This window comes from Durio zibethinus, chromosome 26 (genome assembly GCF_047325235.1).
Source record: "Durio zibethinus cultivar Kanyao isolate XHJ-2024 chromosome 26, ASM4732523v1, whole genome shotgun sequence".
NCBI classification, from domain to species: domain Eukaryota; kingdom Viridiplantae; phylum Streptophyta; class Magnoliopsida; order Malvales; family Malvaceae; genus Durio; species Durio zibethinus.
Genome location: NC_143187.1, coordinates 5,839,066 through 5,856,779, shown reverse-complemented (window position 1 = coordinate 5,856,779; position 17,714 = coordinate 5,839,066). Strand labels below are relative to the sequence as shown.

The following is a 17,714-nucleotide window of genomic DNA, read 5'->3' as shown; positions in this document are numbered from 1 at the left end:
AAAGCTGGAATACAATTGTTACTGTTGGCAGATAGCTCACAGCTCGGCTATGGTACGGTGCCAATTTGACTTTGTCCACAAGACGAGTTTTCAACCAATCACAAAAGTCCAATACCAAACAAGTTAACGGTCCATGATTGCTGTATTTTTAGCACCGCTCGCCCAAGATACAGACTTTGGACTGCAGCCCCTAAATTCGCGGAGCTAAGTCGACGCACGAGACAGCGCCTTGACAGAGGTAGTGAGTCACGGACCGTGAACGTGCCCCGACCGAAGGCCCAACGTCACCTAAATCGCCATCTGCGCAATTAACACGTGCCGGCCGACTACGCTGAGCATATCCCACGTGCTGCCGACGAACTGTCACGAGATTGTTTTTGTCAATAAAAAAACAAAAAAAAAAGGGAAATTCAAAGGGAATTGTGTGTGGGAAGGAGGGAAGTCGTTATCGTGGACTTGAGTGTGTTCTAGAACTTCTCTTCAAATATGGAGAGAATCATCACCATCACCAACTCCAATTTTCCCGTTATGCCCTTTTTGAAAATCATTAATTTTTTATGATTGTCGATTTTTTTTTATTTGCATCTTGTAAATCTTGCATTATATCCGCTTTAAAACTCTTGCACAAAACCTTAATAAAAAAATCTCAAAGTACAACGTAAAATTTAAAATTTTCACCGATAAATTAAAAGATTATCATATACTTCATATCATATATATTATTGGTATTTACATTTATAAAGGAATAAAACTTAATTATTGAAATAAAAAATTTAATTTTTTTTAATAAATCACATCATTCACTACTTATACATCTCGTATATATAATAATATATTTAGTATTATGTTAACAATTTATAATTATATATTTAGCAATATTAATATATTGTTACGATAAGAAAATAATATATGAAACAAATCTTAATATTATTTATAAAATTTTAAAATTCTTCTCATAATGTATGTATATTCTCACATATATACGTATATTCTAGAAAAATTTGTTATGTACGTATGTTCTTACATATATAATATTGCGAATAGATAAATTTATCCGAAAAAAAAAGAGAGAAGATATCCACTTCACGTGCACGCACGTGATTAGTTGCTAAATGGTGACATCCAACCTTAGCCCTTAAGGCTGAAAAGGAAGGGAACATGTATTTTGAGTCACATTTCTATTCTATGTTTGTGCTGTGTATAATTTCACAGTAAGACGTACTAAAGCGACACAACTCAATAATAAAAATTTATATCAAATAGTTATTATATTATTTTCATTTAAATTGTATTAAAAATTTATTTATTTATTATACATCATATGTTATAATTAAATAGTAAATATATATTTCAATAAATTTATTAATGATTATTATAATAAATAGTTGATTTATTTTAAATGTGATTATTTATCATAACTTTAATGAAAATGATATATCTATTGATATGAAATAATTGTTTTATATAATTTTTTAATTAAATAATTAAATCATGTATTAAAGTTTATCTTTTATATAATTAACTTGCATTTAAGAGGTATTGATAGGATATAACTGATATTTTAAAATTGGTAGACATTTTTTATTCAATAAGCTTTTCATAATTAAAGGATAAAAAGCATTTGTTCACTCATATATTATATATATAATATTTACATTTTACTTAAAAATTAACATTTTCTTTTTGTAATTCTTAATCCATCTCAACCTCAAATTATTATCTAATTAATTCACATGAGGATAGCATTACGCTTTTTAATCCTTTCAAATTATGTAAATTTTAAAAATCTAACCAATGTATATACCTTCTAAACAATACTGAATTAATTTATTAATTTACATTCGAATTAGTAATTTAGTTGTATCTTCCTAATTGTCAAGTTGTCATTCGTGATAATGTTTGTACCAAAATTTATAAAAGTGGTAAAACAAACATAATTTAAAATCTTTTTTAAAAAATTTTAAATTCAAAATTAATCAAATTTAAATCAATAAGATCCAAACTCATAATAACTCCGACTTAATATTAATACTAAAAAAATGAAAAATAACATTTTTAACAAAAATTTAATTATTAATTTTATTCTAACCCATAAAACATAAGCTACTCTTTACCACCTCTAATAATTGGATTTAACCCCTCTTCAAGTGTGGAATCCATTTAATATGGAACGAGGCACCACATCACTCAAATAAAATAGAAGATTCTAAATACAGCATATCAATAGTAAAATTTTTTTTTTAATTTATCCATATAATTACTTTTAAAAAATAAAATTTAATAAATTTAAAAATTAAATATCAGCATGTATAATAGTTTTTTATAAAAAAAGAGGTTAAACATTTCTTTTATGGTTCCCCTAACTTTTGTGTTCTTTTTTTTTTTTCTTTATCTTAAATCAAAATTTTAAGGAGCCAACAGAAGAACTGAAAGTATAGTAAAGGAGCAGAAGAATTTGTAGATGGAGTCCCAATGTTAAAGAAGAAATGGCATCTTCCATGAGTCACGATGAACAATGCCGAGCAAAAATTGTTGGCCGGCGGCCTGGAAGCGACACTCTGCCGTTTGCTCTGCAGGGTTGCAGTTTTTCAATTGGAAGATGCGGTGGGAGAACAAGAAAGCACGCATTGCTTTCAGAAATTCCCGCACCACGACAACGATTCTCGTAAACAAAAATATCAATAAATTGGAGCCCACATCCAAGTTGTTGTACACCTAAAGCAAACATGAATCATGTGGGCGCCTTTGCTTTGCTTTGCTTGTAAAGCAATTGGAACACAACCTTTGAAAAAATTAACAATTAAAGAAAATATCAAAGAGATAAGAACAAAGTGAAGTCTCTTGCATAATTAAAATTAATAAATGTATATTATAAATTTTGTTCATATGGTAAGGTGCTTTTTCCCGATTAAAGAAATCAATCTCCTACTTAGGTATGGGTTTCGATCTAGGATTATAATAGCTCTCTGATTTTTCCTCGAATCTGTTTAACTAATTATTGTTTTTGTCCTTTTTATCCTTATCCTTTTTATTTATGTTTAATTTTATCTTATCAAGAATGGGATATTCCTTTAATTTTTATTTAATAAGAATATTTATTCAGAGAAGGACTTAAGTCACATTAAATTTTTTTTATATATTTATACTTTTTAATTATTAATTTTAATAAATTTAAAAGATAAGAGGGATAAATAAAAAATAATTTAATTTAATTTTTTTTTATTTTTAAAAATTAATAATTAAAAAATAAAATTAAAAAAATCTAAACTAATGTGAATTGATCTCTCTGCATTTATTAAAGTAAGTTTTATCTTAATAAAATTTGAATTGACTCACGTAATTATTTAAAAAATATTATTTAATAAATTTAAAATTTAAAATTTAATTATTATAATCCATCTTTAAATAATATATTAAATTCTTTGTGTTTAGTTTTTTTTTTAATTTAAAAAATAAATAATTAAGTTTTGATCATTAAAATAAAAAATTTAACATTTTTATAAATATATCTTATTGTAATTAAAATCATTTAAATCAGAGCACACTAACATTTTAATGTTATCATTCCTTAATTTTGGTAAAACTCAACTGTAATCATAATTTTGGTAAAAAAATCAGTTCTTAATTGACCAACAAAAAAAAAAAAAGGCAAAATTGGATGGCAACTCAACACGTTTAAAAGTTGGCCTATTCAGTTAATTCTGTTAATCCCCAAGGACACCTCTGTAATTTAACTGTTCCTTCCCTGGCCGCAAACCATTTTCCATGATGAACAACTCCCGAGAAAAAGAAAGAACAAAAATATATTCTCAAAGGAAAAATCAAAGTAGAAACTGGAAACGAAAGCTCTCTCTTTCAAGCTTTCATTTCAACAATCTCAAGCGCCTTGGACTGTCTGTTTTAAGAAAAAAAGAAAAAATTGTAATATTTTCTTATTTTGAGTAAATTGTCAATTTTTTTAAGTAGAAAAATTTCCTATATATTTGTAAATAGTGTAGCTGAAAGTTCTTCTCTTCAAATAATTTCTTCCTTTGGATTCTTTGGTTTTTCTCTTCTTTTTTTAACTATTTAATCAAAGACAGTTCTTTGCTTTATAGTACTTACTCTTCAGATCCCAATTGGGTCTCTTTCAACAAAGTTCATTGGTTCTTCATAGTAGAAAAAACCCTTGTGCTGTGAAAATTGTTGGTTTTTTTTAGAGAAATTTACTGGTTTTTTTTTAATGGAAAAATAAAAATTTATTCTGTCATTTCAGAAATTGTTTGGGTGCTGAGAAAATTTCTGGGTTTTGTTATTTCTCGAGAAAATTTGTGGGTTTGTTCGGTATCTGAGAAAAATCGTTGTTTTCCTGGAGGAAAATACTGGGTTTTGATTGTTAATTAATAAAACCCAATTTGTTTGGGAATCGGTCTGGGTTGCTCGTAAGCCATGGCGGTGTCAACAATAGCTCTTTACGTGAGTCCACCGAGCGGCATGTGCTCAACGCCGCACCAGATCAACATCAATTCTCACGCTTCCTACGATTTCGATTTGAATTCAAGATCTTCGTCTTCAACTTCCTCAACAACGGCTTTCTCTTCTTCCCAGAGACCCATTGTCGGTGGCCTATCACGTCTCTTTTCCTCACCTTCGGTAAAATCAAGCCTTTCTAGCGGTGGAGGAGAGGATTTGGGGCCCTATAGAGGGGAAGAATTGAAGGAATTAAGCAGTTCATTTTGTTATTCATCAAGTAAATTCGGTGGTTCTTCTTTGAAAACCAATCAGAGCCCAGTATCGGTGTTTCAGTGCTCTGTTTCGTGTAGTAGCAGCAGTCCTCCGATGAGAATTGTTCGTGAAAAGGGTGGGGATGGGAATTTTCAGGGCTCGTTCCGTGGTGGGACTAATGGATTGTTGAATGGATTCGTTAGGGGTGCGTTAGGGTCTTGTATTGATTATGATACCCCGAGCTTTAAGGCTCAAAGTACTGGTTGTGTTGATGAATTACCGTTTACTATGGAGGATAATTTCATGCAGGAAGTGAATTCAGATCCTCATGCTAAGGAGTTGCTCTCAGATGCACAAATGAGGCACAAAATCTTTTGTGAAGATTTTGTAATCAAGGCATTTTATGAAGCAGAGAAGGCACATAGAGGGCAGGTACAAACAGAGAAATCACTGTTAATTTTGATTTTAACTTTTTGTTGTTTCAGATCGTTTGAAGGGTAATGTGAAGTTCTTTGTCTTGTAGATGCGTGCGAGTGGTGATCCTTATTTGCAACATTGTGTAGAAACTGGAGTGTTGTTGGCATCCATTGGTGCTAACTCCACGGTAGTTGCTGCAGGGCTTTTACATGATACCCTCGATGATTCATTCTTGAGCTATGACTACATTTTTAGAACATTTGGCGCCGGGGTTGCTGATTTAGTTGAAGGGGTATGAGATATGAATTTCTGTTGTATAATGTGTTACTTGATGTTTATACTAACCCAAATGATTTACTGTTAGGATTTCCTTGTCTTGCTTTGGAATTTTTGGTATATTCAGTTAGCAATCTAATGGTGCATGAATGAAATACTATTTTTGATGCCTTATTTAGTTGATTTCTCATATTATAGGACGTGCATATTATTACCTTTAGTTTATTACCATATTTGAATGAGGCAAATAGCTGTAGCTTTATTATGGCTGCTGTATATAAATGATTGTAGATGAGGTTGTACCGACAAAATACAGGGCTATTGGACAGTCATTGTAGTATATGTTGTTCTTATTCCTTCTCTTTGTAATTAAATTAACATAGACACTGGTGTTCTAGCTTGAACGTCATTTCCTATTTAAAACTAAAAATATCTAGGTATAAGCTTCCTCAATCTTGAGCATTTAGATAGCATTTCATGGCTGCCACTTTGTTGGTTTTAAGTTCCTTGTAATTTTCTTGCTTTGTATCAATCAACATTCTTTCCATTTAGGATGTTAGATTATAAGCTTCTAATTATTCTATTATGGCATTCGCATAGGTCTCCAAGCTTAGCCAACTGAGTAAGCTAGCACGAGAAAATAATACAGCAAGCAAAACTGTTGAAGCAGATCGCCTGCACATAATGTTCCTTGCCATGGCCGATGCAAGAGCTGTTCTTATTAAATTGGCGGATCGGCTGCATAACATGATGACACTGGATGCTTTACCTCCTCTCAAGCAACAGAGGTTTGCTAAGGAGACTTTGGAAATATTTGCACCTTTGGCCAATCGTTTAGGAATCTCTAGTTGGAAGGGGCAACTAGAGAATCTATGTTTCAAGCATCTCAATCCTGATCAGCACAAAGAACTGTCCTCTAGACTCTTGGATTCCTTTGATGAGGCAATGATTAGTTCTGCTATAGAGAAACTTGAGAGAGGTCTTAAGGATAAAGAAATTCCTTATCATGTTCTCTATGGACGACATAAAAGCTTATACAGCATTTATTCGAAGATGTTGAAGTATGTTCTGTCTCTCTCTCTCTCTCTCTCTCTCTCTTACACACACAAACGCCTATGACAGCCAAAGGAGCCTGTGGAGAGATTCATTTACATGCACATTCACTCCCAAGCTTGACTTTCACTGAGAGGCATTCGCACAGACACACACTCACCCCCAAACATTGTTGTGTGCATGTCCAACTACCTGAAAATGTAGTCTTTTCTCGGAAGAAAGACTAGATGTGTTTTAGAAATCTTTCTTTAATTTGGTTGTAGAATTTGATCAGTAACTGATTAAGCAAAGAGTTAAGGAGTAGGCTGTAATACTATCTTGCTAGATGTTAGCGTGAAAGAGAAAGTGATCAATGTTGTTGTGAAGATTAATGCTGGGCGATAGTGGCCTTTTTGAATTGAGACTTACAAAGAAGTTTTGTGGTCCTCCAAGGCTATAAATCAATTTCTGAGTTTATTCCTAATGACGTTTGTTTCTGTATCTAATGAAGTGTTGGTATTGATGTGTATTGATTGTAGCAACATATTTTTGTGTTCTCATCTGGCTGTGATGGGATAATTAAATGATTTTACATCATTTCTTGTTTTTTCTCATGTTCTAAACAAATAAAATTTACATAGTTGATGTGAAATTATTTTGTTTTTTTTGCAGGAAAAAATTGACCATGGATGAAATCCATGATATTCATGGACTACGTGTCATTGTTGAAAACAAAGAAGACTGTTATGGGGCTTTGAGAGTGGTTCACCAGTTATGGTCTGAAGTACCTGGAAAGATGAAGGACTATATAACTCACCCCAAATTTAATGGGTACGTTATAGCTTAATATGCTCTGGCATTGTTCTTAGATGAAAATCTAACAATGCAGAAGTTCCTTCTAACTTCCTTTAAATCTGCAGGTATCAGTCCTTGCACACGGTAGTGATGGGTGAAGGCACAGTTCCACTTGAAGTTCAAATTCGAACAAAGGAGATGCATTTGCAAGCTGAGTTTGGCTTTGCAGCACATTGGAGATATAAGGAGGGTGACTGCAAGCACTCTTCATTTGTACTTCAGATGGTTGAGTGGGCTCGATGGGTTGTGACTTGGCACTGTGAAACAATGAGCAGGGACCAATCTTCAATTGGTTATACTGATTCTCTCAAACCACCCTGCACATTTCCTACCCATTCAGATGATTGCCCATTTTCTTATAAGCCACGCTGCAGCCAGGATGGACCTGTCTTTGTCATCATGATTGAAAATGATAAGGTATGTTTCTTAAATGATGCTTCATTGCTTTCATGTTGGCATGGTCATTGTTTACCACATGCTTGAAGCTTATCTTTCCAATTAAATGGAAGACAAAGATGAAGTGAATCAATGCTTTAACATGGGAGTAAAGCTTGTGCCATTGCCTAATCAAATATGTGTTTTTTCTTTTTTTTTTTTTGGGGGGGGGGGGTCATTTTACTGCAGAAAGAATAATTCATGCGTGAATTTGATATTTTTGCAGTAATCAGAATTTTGGTCTGAATATTTATGGTTTATGAATGTTGCAGATGTCAGTGCAAGAGTTTCCTGCAAACTCAACAATGATGGATTTGCTGGAAAGAGCTGGGCGGGGAAACTCAAGATGGTCTCCATATGGGTTTCCTGTCAAGGAAGAATTGAGGCCAAGGCTGAATCATGCGCCAGTTAGCGATCCTACATGCAGGCTGGAGATGGGTGATGTGGTGGAGCTAACACCAGCCATTCCTGACAAGTCTTTGACAGAGTACAGGGAAGAGATACAGCGCATGTATAACCGAGGCCTACCTGTTTCCAGTGCTGGGCCTCCAGCTAGTAGTATTCTTGCCTCAAGAAGTTGACCCTGTTTTGATTGTTTATGCTAGACCCAGAAAAGGAAAGAAAAAAAAAAGGAATGGGTTTCCTTGTTTATAAATGGTAAATATTTTTACAGAACAAGCAAGCTATATGGTTCTGTTACTGGGAAGCATTGGCTAACTGGATTCAACAAAGAATTAAACCGATTGATTTCTCAATAGTTGCCTCCATTAATGCAATTTTATGTTAGATTTTCATAATCCCAAAACAGAATTTGTTTCGTCCATGTTAAACACTAAAAATCTACTTGGCTGATGGTGACTTCGGGATTCGATTTGAATCTCTCGACAAGAAAATAACAGGATAGAGACCAGACATTGTGTCTGGCAAAGATCTGTATTAAAAAACTTTTTAATATTGTTGGTCGAGGTCGCGTTTGGATGTTCTAAGTCTCTAAAGATTCATTGGATATACAAAATTAAGAAAAGGTAAAATAAAATAAAATTATAAATAAAATTATATTAAATAATGTCAGGATTAAAATAAAATAATTTATTTATTGATTAAAATTATTTTTTTAAAATTTATAAAATTTAAATTATTAATATAATTTTTAAAAATATAATAATATATATAAATTTAATCATTTGAACTAAAAAAAATCATCTTCATTTTTTGAAAAGATTAAAACATTCTATACAAAAAAAATAATTAAATTTTTTTATAATTTTATTATTTTCTTTAAATACAAATAAAATATAATACAAAATAATTATCATTTTATCCTATCTATCATCCTATACTCCAAACATTACCTAAAGGCCTTAATTGCTCAATTCTTCTGAAAATTTTGCTCAACAGCTTTCCCCCACATTCATTTTATAAGCGCACAATAATATACTGCCCAAATTGCCAGTAGGAGTGAATAACATTAACGCGAACACCGGAAGCAGAATTTTGATACGATTACAATGATCCATCACATCTAATCATGATAACAGACGAAACATCAACCTTGTTTTTCTTCATTTTCTTTAATAATGATACAACTTCATGCATATATCCTACATAAAAGGGTTGCTGAAACATCTTACAAAGCTGAGAAAAAGAATCCTCACTTTGAGCGCTTAGTAAGGGGAAATGACACCCTTTGAGAGGTTGGGTGTGGCATATCTGCCTTCTGCTCTTGCGAGGGATTAGGTTCAACACTTTCTTCATCCTCTTCTGTCTCTTCCATTGCCTGAGCAGGTTGCTTCTTAGGGATAGCAAATTGGTAGTTTGTGCTGATCAATGTATCCTGCTCAGGTGGGAGGGGAATGCCAGGTCCTGGTATTGCCTTTGGCAACGGAACTTTATTCCTATTTCTCGCTAACTCCAATAGCACCTAACAAGAGCAAAGATAAAATATTTTCACAATCTGTATTTATATATTGCTTCCGTAGAGAACATGATACACAAAGAAAAACAAACTACCAATGGAAATCTTGTATCTTTCCAACTTTTCTGAAAACAAGTTATCTTTTGGCATAGCTTGCTCATTCTGAATGTGTACTTCCAACGTGGTCAGATGAGACAAATGCAGTAAGTCAACAACGATAGCCTTGCTTCTTGAATTGTCATGTCCTTCAACCTCACATCTATCAAAGCTATTATATAGGTATTGTTCTTCTAATCTAGATATTACTTTAAGATTGTAACAATCACTCACATCTAGCAATTTTAGCTTGGTTATTTCACTCAGCAGCCTTGCAATTCTAGATTTACTGAGGTTAAGGATTTCTAAATTCTTTTAACTCCCCAATGATGACTATATCTTCCAATATGCTATTACACAAGCACAATGTACAAAGAGTTTTTAGGAAGCATTTGGTGATATTACTTTAAGATTGTAACAATCACTCATCCAGCCATTTTAGTTTGGTCAATTGTCCTATTTCACTCGGCAGCCTAGCAATTCTAGATTTACGGAGGTTAAGGATTTCTAGATTCTTTAGCTCTCCAATTATGACTATATCTTCTAATATGCTATTACACAAGCACAATCTACAAAGAGTTTTTAGGAAACTGAAGGAGGAAGGCAAGGATGGAAAACACATTTTGGCAAATCTAAGACTTTAAATCTTTGCATTCCCTTAAAAAGGTTGTTCAGAATTTTCAAAGAAGAATCCTAACTAACCATAGAGAAAAGGGTAAAGTTTGGGCATTCCAACTCATCAGGAAGCTCATAAGATTGCAGTTTTTCATTATTTCCTCGTCTGACCAGTCGTCAAATACATCTTCCCTTCCTAAAGCAAGCCAATGGTAATCCCTTGAAGCAATTTATATTGCAACATCACAAACAATATCATGCATATCATAGCCATTGAAGAAAGAAAGGGAAACGATAGTAAAAAGAAAGGTGGAAGGAATAAAAATACAAGATTTATGTTATTTTGCCACTAAATGGACAAAAAGCTATAGAATTAAAGCTATTTCGTTGAACATCAAGTTGGGAAAAAAGTTAGAACAAAATTACCTCTCTGGGTGGGGGCTGTGAGAAGCTGAAATTGACTTTAGATTGAATCGCAAGCTTGACATCATCGCAGTCGATGGTCTGCTTCCCAGCATGCTCAGAGTAGACCTGTGCATCTGTCAACACATCAACGACATAGCGATACCATAGCTCAAGAAATTGATGGATAACGCGAGGCTCATAGTCTTCAACACCCATTGATTTCAGCAGTGATTTGACAATCTTAGCATCCCTAGGCAAGTCCTCTTCCCCTTCTGCCATTACCCTAGCAAGACCCTTCACCCCATATCAGAAAGCGATAACATTAGAATAATAGCGGATTTGGTTCCCAATCCATCAAACTTTCTCAGCTTTTAAACAAGTGGAATTAACGGATTTCAGAATTCAAAACAAAGGAAAACCCTAGGTGCACTGATGATGGAGAAAGAATCGGTGAAATTACCTTTGCGAAGAGATTGATAGGAACAGAAACTGCAAGTGTTTCCGCCGCGGAGGGTGAGAGATTCGAAAGTCGATTACTTAGGGAGAAATGCAGAGAGGATTTGTTCGGGTCGGGTCTCAAAGAATAACGAGAACTTAAAAGGATTTAGTAATAAAAATGAGATTTTATATGTACCCAAAAAAAAAAAAACTACTATATTAATTAACTATAATAAAAAAAATCCAATAAAAAAAATACTCCCGTGAAACTATGGTATTAATATAAGTATTATAGATCTAAATTTTAAAATAAATACGAATTGTTATTTTATTGCAGAGATCATTGGATTTTTTCTTTTTATTTTTTGCGATAAAACTTGACAGTGGTTCTATCTTAAAGGCTGAAATGTATGCCATTTTTTTTATGGGACTGTTGTTGGATCATGGTGTCAAATATTTTGTTCTTGAATTTAACGCTTTACAAGGCCTAAGGCTTACATTGATTGAGGGTTGTAACCTCTCGTCAACTTAAGAATATACAGAAGAGTACTAGAATTGGCGAGCTTGCTTTAACTAAGCAAATTGCTTCTTTTTTTTATTTAATTTTTATTCTTTTCTTGTCATATTACATAAACTTGGATTATTAGTAGAATTTGACAAGTCATCTATCTCCAAAAGAATTCTTGGACAGACTGTTGCCATGAGAGCACAAGCATGAGCATCACCAAGATACCAGCTAGTCCCCATGACGAACTCCCAATTCTGAGCACCCACGATGGATCTGGAGATGGAATTATCGAAGCTCTACCTCCACTTTGCATTGATGATGAAGAAGAAGAAGAAGATGTAGTCCAGATGGCAACAATAAGCCCTGCTACAACCATTGGAAGAACAAACCCAGAGCTCAATTTCATCTCATAATAACGCGTCTCGCTTTTCCTTCTAACGTACAACGGAGATAGAACAATTGCTGTAATCAGAGCCAATACCATAGCTACCCCTCTTTGCGATGTGTGGTTTCGGCTTACGTAAGTGTAGGTAGCCATTTCTATAGCTAGCTGGACACTGTATCTGATCTCTAGCAAAAGAAATGAACCAAACTTGTAAGATTAATGGGAAGTTGGCGTTGAGTTTATAGGCGGAAGAAGATAAAAGGAATGGAGGAATCTAGTTGGAAAGCTTGTGATTGGATGACAAAAGTGCTAAATTCAGTCAGCCGTCCAAAAAGCGGAAAAAGTAAAAAGGTAAATTATGAGCAAAATTTATGGATGTAAATAAATGAAATATGAATATCATGATAAACTTTGTTTACAAATTGTTTGTTAAGTGTTTTATTCAATTATGTTTTAAATAAATAAATTAAATAAATATATTTTATTATATTTGTAATTTAATTATTTAATTAATAAATATTTAAATTTATTCATGATTATTTATTAAATTTAATAAAAAAATATAAACTGAATTATTTATAAATGATTTATTAAACGTTGTAATTTTTTACCCTCTTTACAAAACTTAAGAAATAGATAAAGAAAAAAAAAAAAAAAGAAGGAAAAAGAAGAAAGGGATTTTAAGGACTTTGGACGCAAGGTATCTTTTTATCTAATATTAAACTGTGTTCATACATGACCATAAGCAATACAGCATAAGCAATGCTAGCTGTATTGCTTAATTTTCATTGGGATGTAGCTGTTTCTGATTCACATGCCTCTCTAACATGAAGCTAGACAATTGAGTTCCTGGGTTGAAGGGTGGGATCTTCCAATAAATTCCAGGGAACCGTCTAATCAAAGGACAGAATCTAATTATTTCCAGTTAAAAAGGTCCAACGAGGGTTTTCCCTTTTGTTTTTTTAGATATGAAAGTGATTCAAGAGTCACACATGAGTTATTACTTTAGAAATTTTTTTTTTTGTCGTTAAGGGGAGAGTCCTACATCAAATTTACTTTAGTAAATTTGAAGTTTATTTCAAGATTAAAAATTTTAAATTCAAATTTTAATAGTAATCTAAATGAAAAAGAAACCCTGAAAGTCCTTAAATTTATGTTTGGATTGAAATAAAGGAAAAGAAATAAAAAATAAATAAAAGAAAATGAGAAAAAAATTTTTCGTTTGTATATTTTATAATTAAATTAAAATAATAAAAAAAATGCTTACCTCTTTTTTATTTCTTCATTTTTTATTTTTTAATTATCTTAAATTACAGAAAAAAGAAAGAAAAGGAAAATAATAAAAATTTTAAAATCTCATTTTTGTTGCTAAATCATTTTAAGAAAAAGTTTATATTTTAAAAATTTTGTTCTTTTCTTTTTCATTCTTTTTTCCTTCGTCTTAAGATAATTAAAAAAAAAAAAAAAAAAGAGAAGGTAAGTATCTCTTCTTTCCTTTTATTTTAATTTATGTTATGTACAAATAAAAGAAAAAAATTCCCCATTTTCTTTTTTTTTTTTCCTTATTTTGATCTTCAATCCAAGCATAGATTTAATTATCTTTTATCTATAAATTACAAAATCAAGTACAAATAGTAAATGATATATATAGTTTTGACAATTTATTTAATGAACTATTTTATTCTTAATTAATTAATTATACTTAAGTAATATATTTATTAATTTTTATTTATTTTCTTATTTATATTAAAGTTCTTGTTAAATTAAATTTCCTTAATTGATAATTTTTATTAAAATTAAATAATGACTAATTTTTCAAAGGAAACCTTAAATAAAATATTAAAATAAAAAGATTATACAAATAAAAGAATAAAATATTTATAGAATATACAAATAAAATAATAAAACATTTATATTAATATATATCATTAGATTATTTATTTTTAATTTAATTTTTGATTTGGGTTGGTTTTAAAATAATACAAATCCAAAGTCCCAAAAACCCTCAGTGATTATCGATTAATTGACCAAACTCCAAACTAAATAGTGTTTAGCCCCCTATTCTCCATTGAAACCGTCATATCACCGCAGTCTCGTTATAATCGATTAATTGACCAAAAAACCCTCAGTGTTGACACAAATTCACCAATCACCCCACCACAACATCTAAAACCGCCACCGAGCCAGCACCCACCTTTCTCTCAGTCACTCTGGGGAGGTCGATCAGGCTCTCTCCTCCGTTTCCCTCCGTTTCCCTCCGTTTCGACACCAATTACTCGACCTCCGATGTAGACGAACAACAAAAAAGGAACATTTACGAATATGTCGTCGGATGAACAAGCCCTAGCGTCCTTGATCTCACGACTCGTCCTATCTTTCGACGGCGCCGTTATAGGCTCAGCCCTAGCCTACGCCGCCTTCCACGCAATCTTCCGGTTCAAGTCAACCTCCACCGCCCTCCGTACCATTCGTGGTTCACCGTCCCTCCGCGTGGCCGACGTTCGTTCCCTCCTCGAAGTAGGCAAGTCGGATTCCACCGAAGAACCTATCGTCGTAATTCTCGGCGCCGTCGATGTAAGACCGGTCTCCGATGGACGGAGCTAGAATGGCCTCAAGAATAACGTTCTCTTCTCTCAGGAGTCCGGTGATAAAGCTGTTATTATCCAAAGAAAACAAACTGTAAGGGCAAACAAAAAAACTATTTTTAAAAGTTTTAATCTGTTATTAATTAATAATTGTATTGCTTTTGTATTTTAAATGAAGTATATCTACGATGAATGGAGGGGGGCTTCTGATTTACTTGCCATTATTGGCAGATCTTGGAATAGAAAAGAGTCAACTTCAATGAGAACGGTAAGTTAAAAGATTTCAACTTTTTCTTTATTTTTTTTATAAATTTTTTTTTGTTTAATTGTTTTAGTTGTGTATTGCTTTCCATTAAACCTTTTTTTTTTTTACATGTGTTTATTATGTTCAAGCATTGGAATTTTTGTTCTGTTTTTGTTATAATAATTCTTTTGGTGTTAATAATGTTTTGCAGGTTCCTTTCAATCTGGTTGAAGGCGGTCAATGGCCACAATCTGATTTTGTCATTGTGAACACGGATGGCTCAAGGCATTCCCTGCCTCTTACTACAGTTTATCATCAATTGCATCCTATCAATGCTCCTTGTACATTCCTTCAGGCTTTGTTTGGTAATAAATACCCTGTGAGTTAAGAAAAACTACAATTTATTTTACTTCTTTGAAGCTAGAAGTTTACATTGCTTATTGATTGTGGTGTTGTCATTTCTCATATAGACATGCTCACCTCTGTTAAAATCATAATTTTATCTGTTTTTGAGGTTGGTCTGCTTGATGAAGAGAAAATTCTTCCCTTAGGAAAGGAAATCAGTGCTGTTGGCATTTGTGGTTTCAATAATGGAGTGCCTGAAATCAAGTCATGCAAGAAACTTCCTTATTTTCTGTAAGGGTTTTGCTATATACAGCATTCTTTTTTTTTGGATAAATTGACAAAATCACCTTTATAGACACCATGTTGTTAGCTTTTTATTTGTTTCTTTTGGAACTTGCAATTTTTCAATCTTGTAATGTGAAATCTAAAAGCCTAGGTGTGCCTTAGAACTTTTGTTTGTTGTTGGACTTGGCTGATTCAAATTTTCATGCTCGAAATGTAAAATAGAAAAGCTTAGTTCTGTCTTGAAATTTTTGTTTTTCTATTAGGACTTTCTTGATACTTGAAGCACTAATTTATTGCTGTTTTCTCAAAGGTTCATGGTGCATTCTCAGTTTCGTTATTTACTTAGCAAGAATAAAAAGAACAATGACTTTTAAAAATGGTCATAGCACAGATTAACCACAGATGGAAATCTCTTGCTTCAAACGTATATCTTACAAACCGCTGCATGGATGCAACTGTAGTACTAACATGACAAAGGATCAGATGTTGTTAGATCTTGCCTTCAAGACAAAAATACTGTTGTGGAGTAGTATCGTCCTTGGTTCACTGTCTATTGGTATCCTTGGCAATGCCTTTGTAAGGTTTTTTTTTTTTTTTTTTTGTCTACTGATATTTTTTTTCCTCTTACTGCTAGATGGTTAATTCTTTGATTTTTCTCCTATAAAAACCTCTAGACCATTTAAAGTGAAGTGCAGTTATGCACACTCTTTTCTAACTTTGTGACTACACAATTGCCTTGTTTACTTTGTTAAAGATAAACATAATTTGGGTAATCAATTGCCTTCAGGAATTGGAATACATGGAGAGAATGGAGGCTAAGACGGTTTCAGCAGTCAACTCATGCCGCCACTGGTGACTCCACCTCTCAGATTGATGTGGATGAGGAGCCAAGTGATGTTCCAGATAGAGAGTTGTGTGTGATCTGCTTGATGAGGAGAAGACGGTGTGCATTTATTCCATGTGGACACCTGGTTTGTTGTCATCGTTGTGCTGTATCAGTTGAATGGGAACTGATGCCAAAATGCCCTATTTGCTGCATGGAAGTCCGTAGTTCAGTGCTAATATATGCATCTTAATAGGAAGAACATGGTTGCTTTATTCAATATTTTTATCATGGCACAAGATATTGGCAGCAGGGTGGCATGAAAAAGCTTCAAGTATAGTTCTAAAGCATTCCTATAATTTAAGCCATAACTATGGCATTGCTAACTGGTTTCCATAGCATTGAAAGGGGTTAGAATGATGCGGAGTTAACTTAGCACTTAGCTCCATAGCATGGTTACAGTGATATGAATGGAATTAAGTCAAACTATAGATACTTGTGCTTAATCTTTTTCCAGAAAAAGCTTCCAACCTTGCTAATTTCTGATTTTGAATTTAATTTCAATCTCTCCACTTTGTGTGGATACTTGAACCAGAGTTTGTGTATATGCCTAGTGAAGCAAAATGTAAATTCCATTTTCCTACTTATGATTAGAGCATTGAGATTGGTGCTAGAATTCTTCCATTTGAGTTATTGGTTTATTATTTGGATGAAAGAATATGATAATATGATGAGATGTTGTGTAGATGAAATGAAGAATTGCCTATAAATGAATATTTTATGATGCTACATGGATTTTTTATGTTGTACCATCAAGGTTGTTGGCTAAGCAGTCAATATTGATCTTATTAGCTTGGATATGAGTTTTTGTTATCATGATTGGTGGGATGAGGATTATGGTAAGATTACGGTATCAGCTTTGATTGATGGGGCATTGCAGAACTCTTGTATGGATTTACCTTGGGATCTCATGATTGATAAGTTTCCAACTGGTATGGAGTTGATGAACTATCTGTTCATACCTTGTCCTTGCCGAAAATTCAAATAGAAAAAAGTGATTGAACTGATAAATTCAATTAGTGAATTGTTTATTAATCTGTAACGTGAAGAGCAAAATTACACCAAGTTGAATTTGGTGCGTTTGAAATCCAAATTTGTAAGTATCATATCGGGATTTTTGTGCTTGTTCATGTTCTTAATAGACCAATTTTCAAGAGAATATAATTTTTTAGAATCTTTAGAAGGTAATATAAAACTGCTTATAATGTTTCTTGAAATCATTGGTGTATCCTTATTTTAAGAGATTAGATATGCTTTGTCAATTGGAATATGAAAAAACTAATTCAATCAA

General features: G+C 32.8%; 3 protein-coding genes and 1 pseudogene across 5 annotated transcripts; 2 read left to right on the top strand and 2 right to left on the bottom strand.

Moving 5' to 3' along the window:
* The first annotated feature begins 3,789 nt into the window (after positions 1–3,789).
* LOC111274695 (putative GTP diphosphokinase RSH2, chloroplastic) lies at positions 3,790–8,474 on the top strand. Its single transcript, XM_022859539.2, has 6 exons — positions 3,790–5,136; positions 5,228–5,413; positions 5,998–6,458; positions 7,102–7,260; positions 7,350–7,701; positions 7,992–8,474. The coding sequence occupies exons 1-6, from the start codon at positions 4,429–4,431 to the stop codon at positions 8,298–8,300; spliced, it is 2,175 nt and encodes a 724-aa protein (XP_022715274.1). The 5' UTR covers positions 3,790–4,428; the 3' UTR covers positions 8,301–8,474.
* A 680-nt stretch (positions 8,475–9,154) lies between these two features.
* Positions 9,155–11,362, bottom strand: LOC111274693 (transcription initiation factor TFIID subunit 9-like). Of its 2 annotated transcripts, none has more exons than XM_022859537.2 (3): positions 11,211–11,362; positions 10,772–11,044; positions 9,155–9,640 (listed from the first exon to the last, which is right to left on the bottom strand). In XM_022859537.2, the coding sequence occupies exons 2-3, from the start codon at positions 11,027–11,029 to the stop codon at positions 9,371–9,373; spliced, it is 528 nt and encodes a 175-aa protein (XP_022715272.1). In that variant the 5' UTR covers positions 11,030–11,044; positions 11,211–11,362; the 3' UTR covers positions 9,155–9,370. The 2 variants fall into 2 exon arrangements, with proteins under 2 accessions (XP_022715272.1, XP_022715273.1); XM_022859538.2 differs by having other exon boundaries at positions 10,772–11,033; positions 11,211–11,350.
* Positions 11,363–11,756: 394 nt separating this feature from the next.
* On the bottom strand, positions 11,757–12,360 carry LOC149511268 (uncharacterized). Its single transcript, XM_089755981.1, has one exon. It carries the CDS (start codon positions 12,232–12,234, stop codon positions 11,854–11,856), a length of 381 nt encoding a protein of 126 aa, XP_089612107.1. The 5' UTR covers positions 12,235–12,360; the 3' UTR covers positions 11,757–11,853.
* A 1,701-nt stretch (positions 12,361–14,061) lies between these two features.
* LOC111274692 (E3 ubiquitin-protein ligase SPL2-like) lies at positions 14,062–17,047 on the top strand (annotated as a pseudogene). Its single transcript, XR_016334147.1, has 6 exons — positions 14,062–14,760; positions 14,845–14,934; positions 15,122–15,289; positions 15,425–15,546; positions 16,002–16,121; positions 16,328–17,047. The product of XR_016334147.1 is annotated as an E3 ubiquitin-protein ligase SPL2-like (transcript).
* Positions 17,048–17,714: the final 667 nt, after the last annotated feature.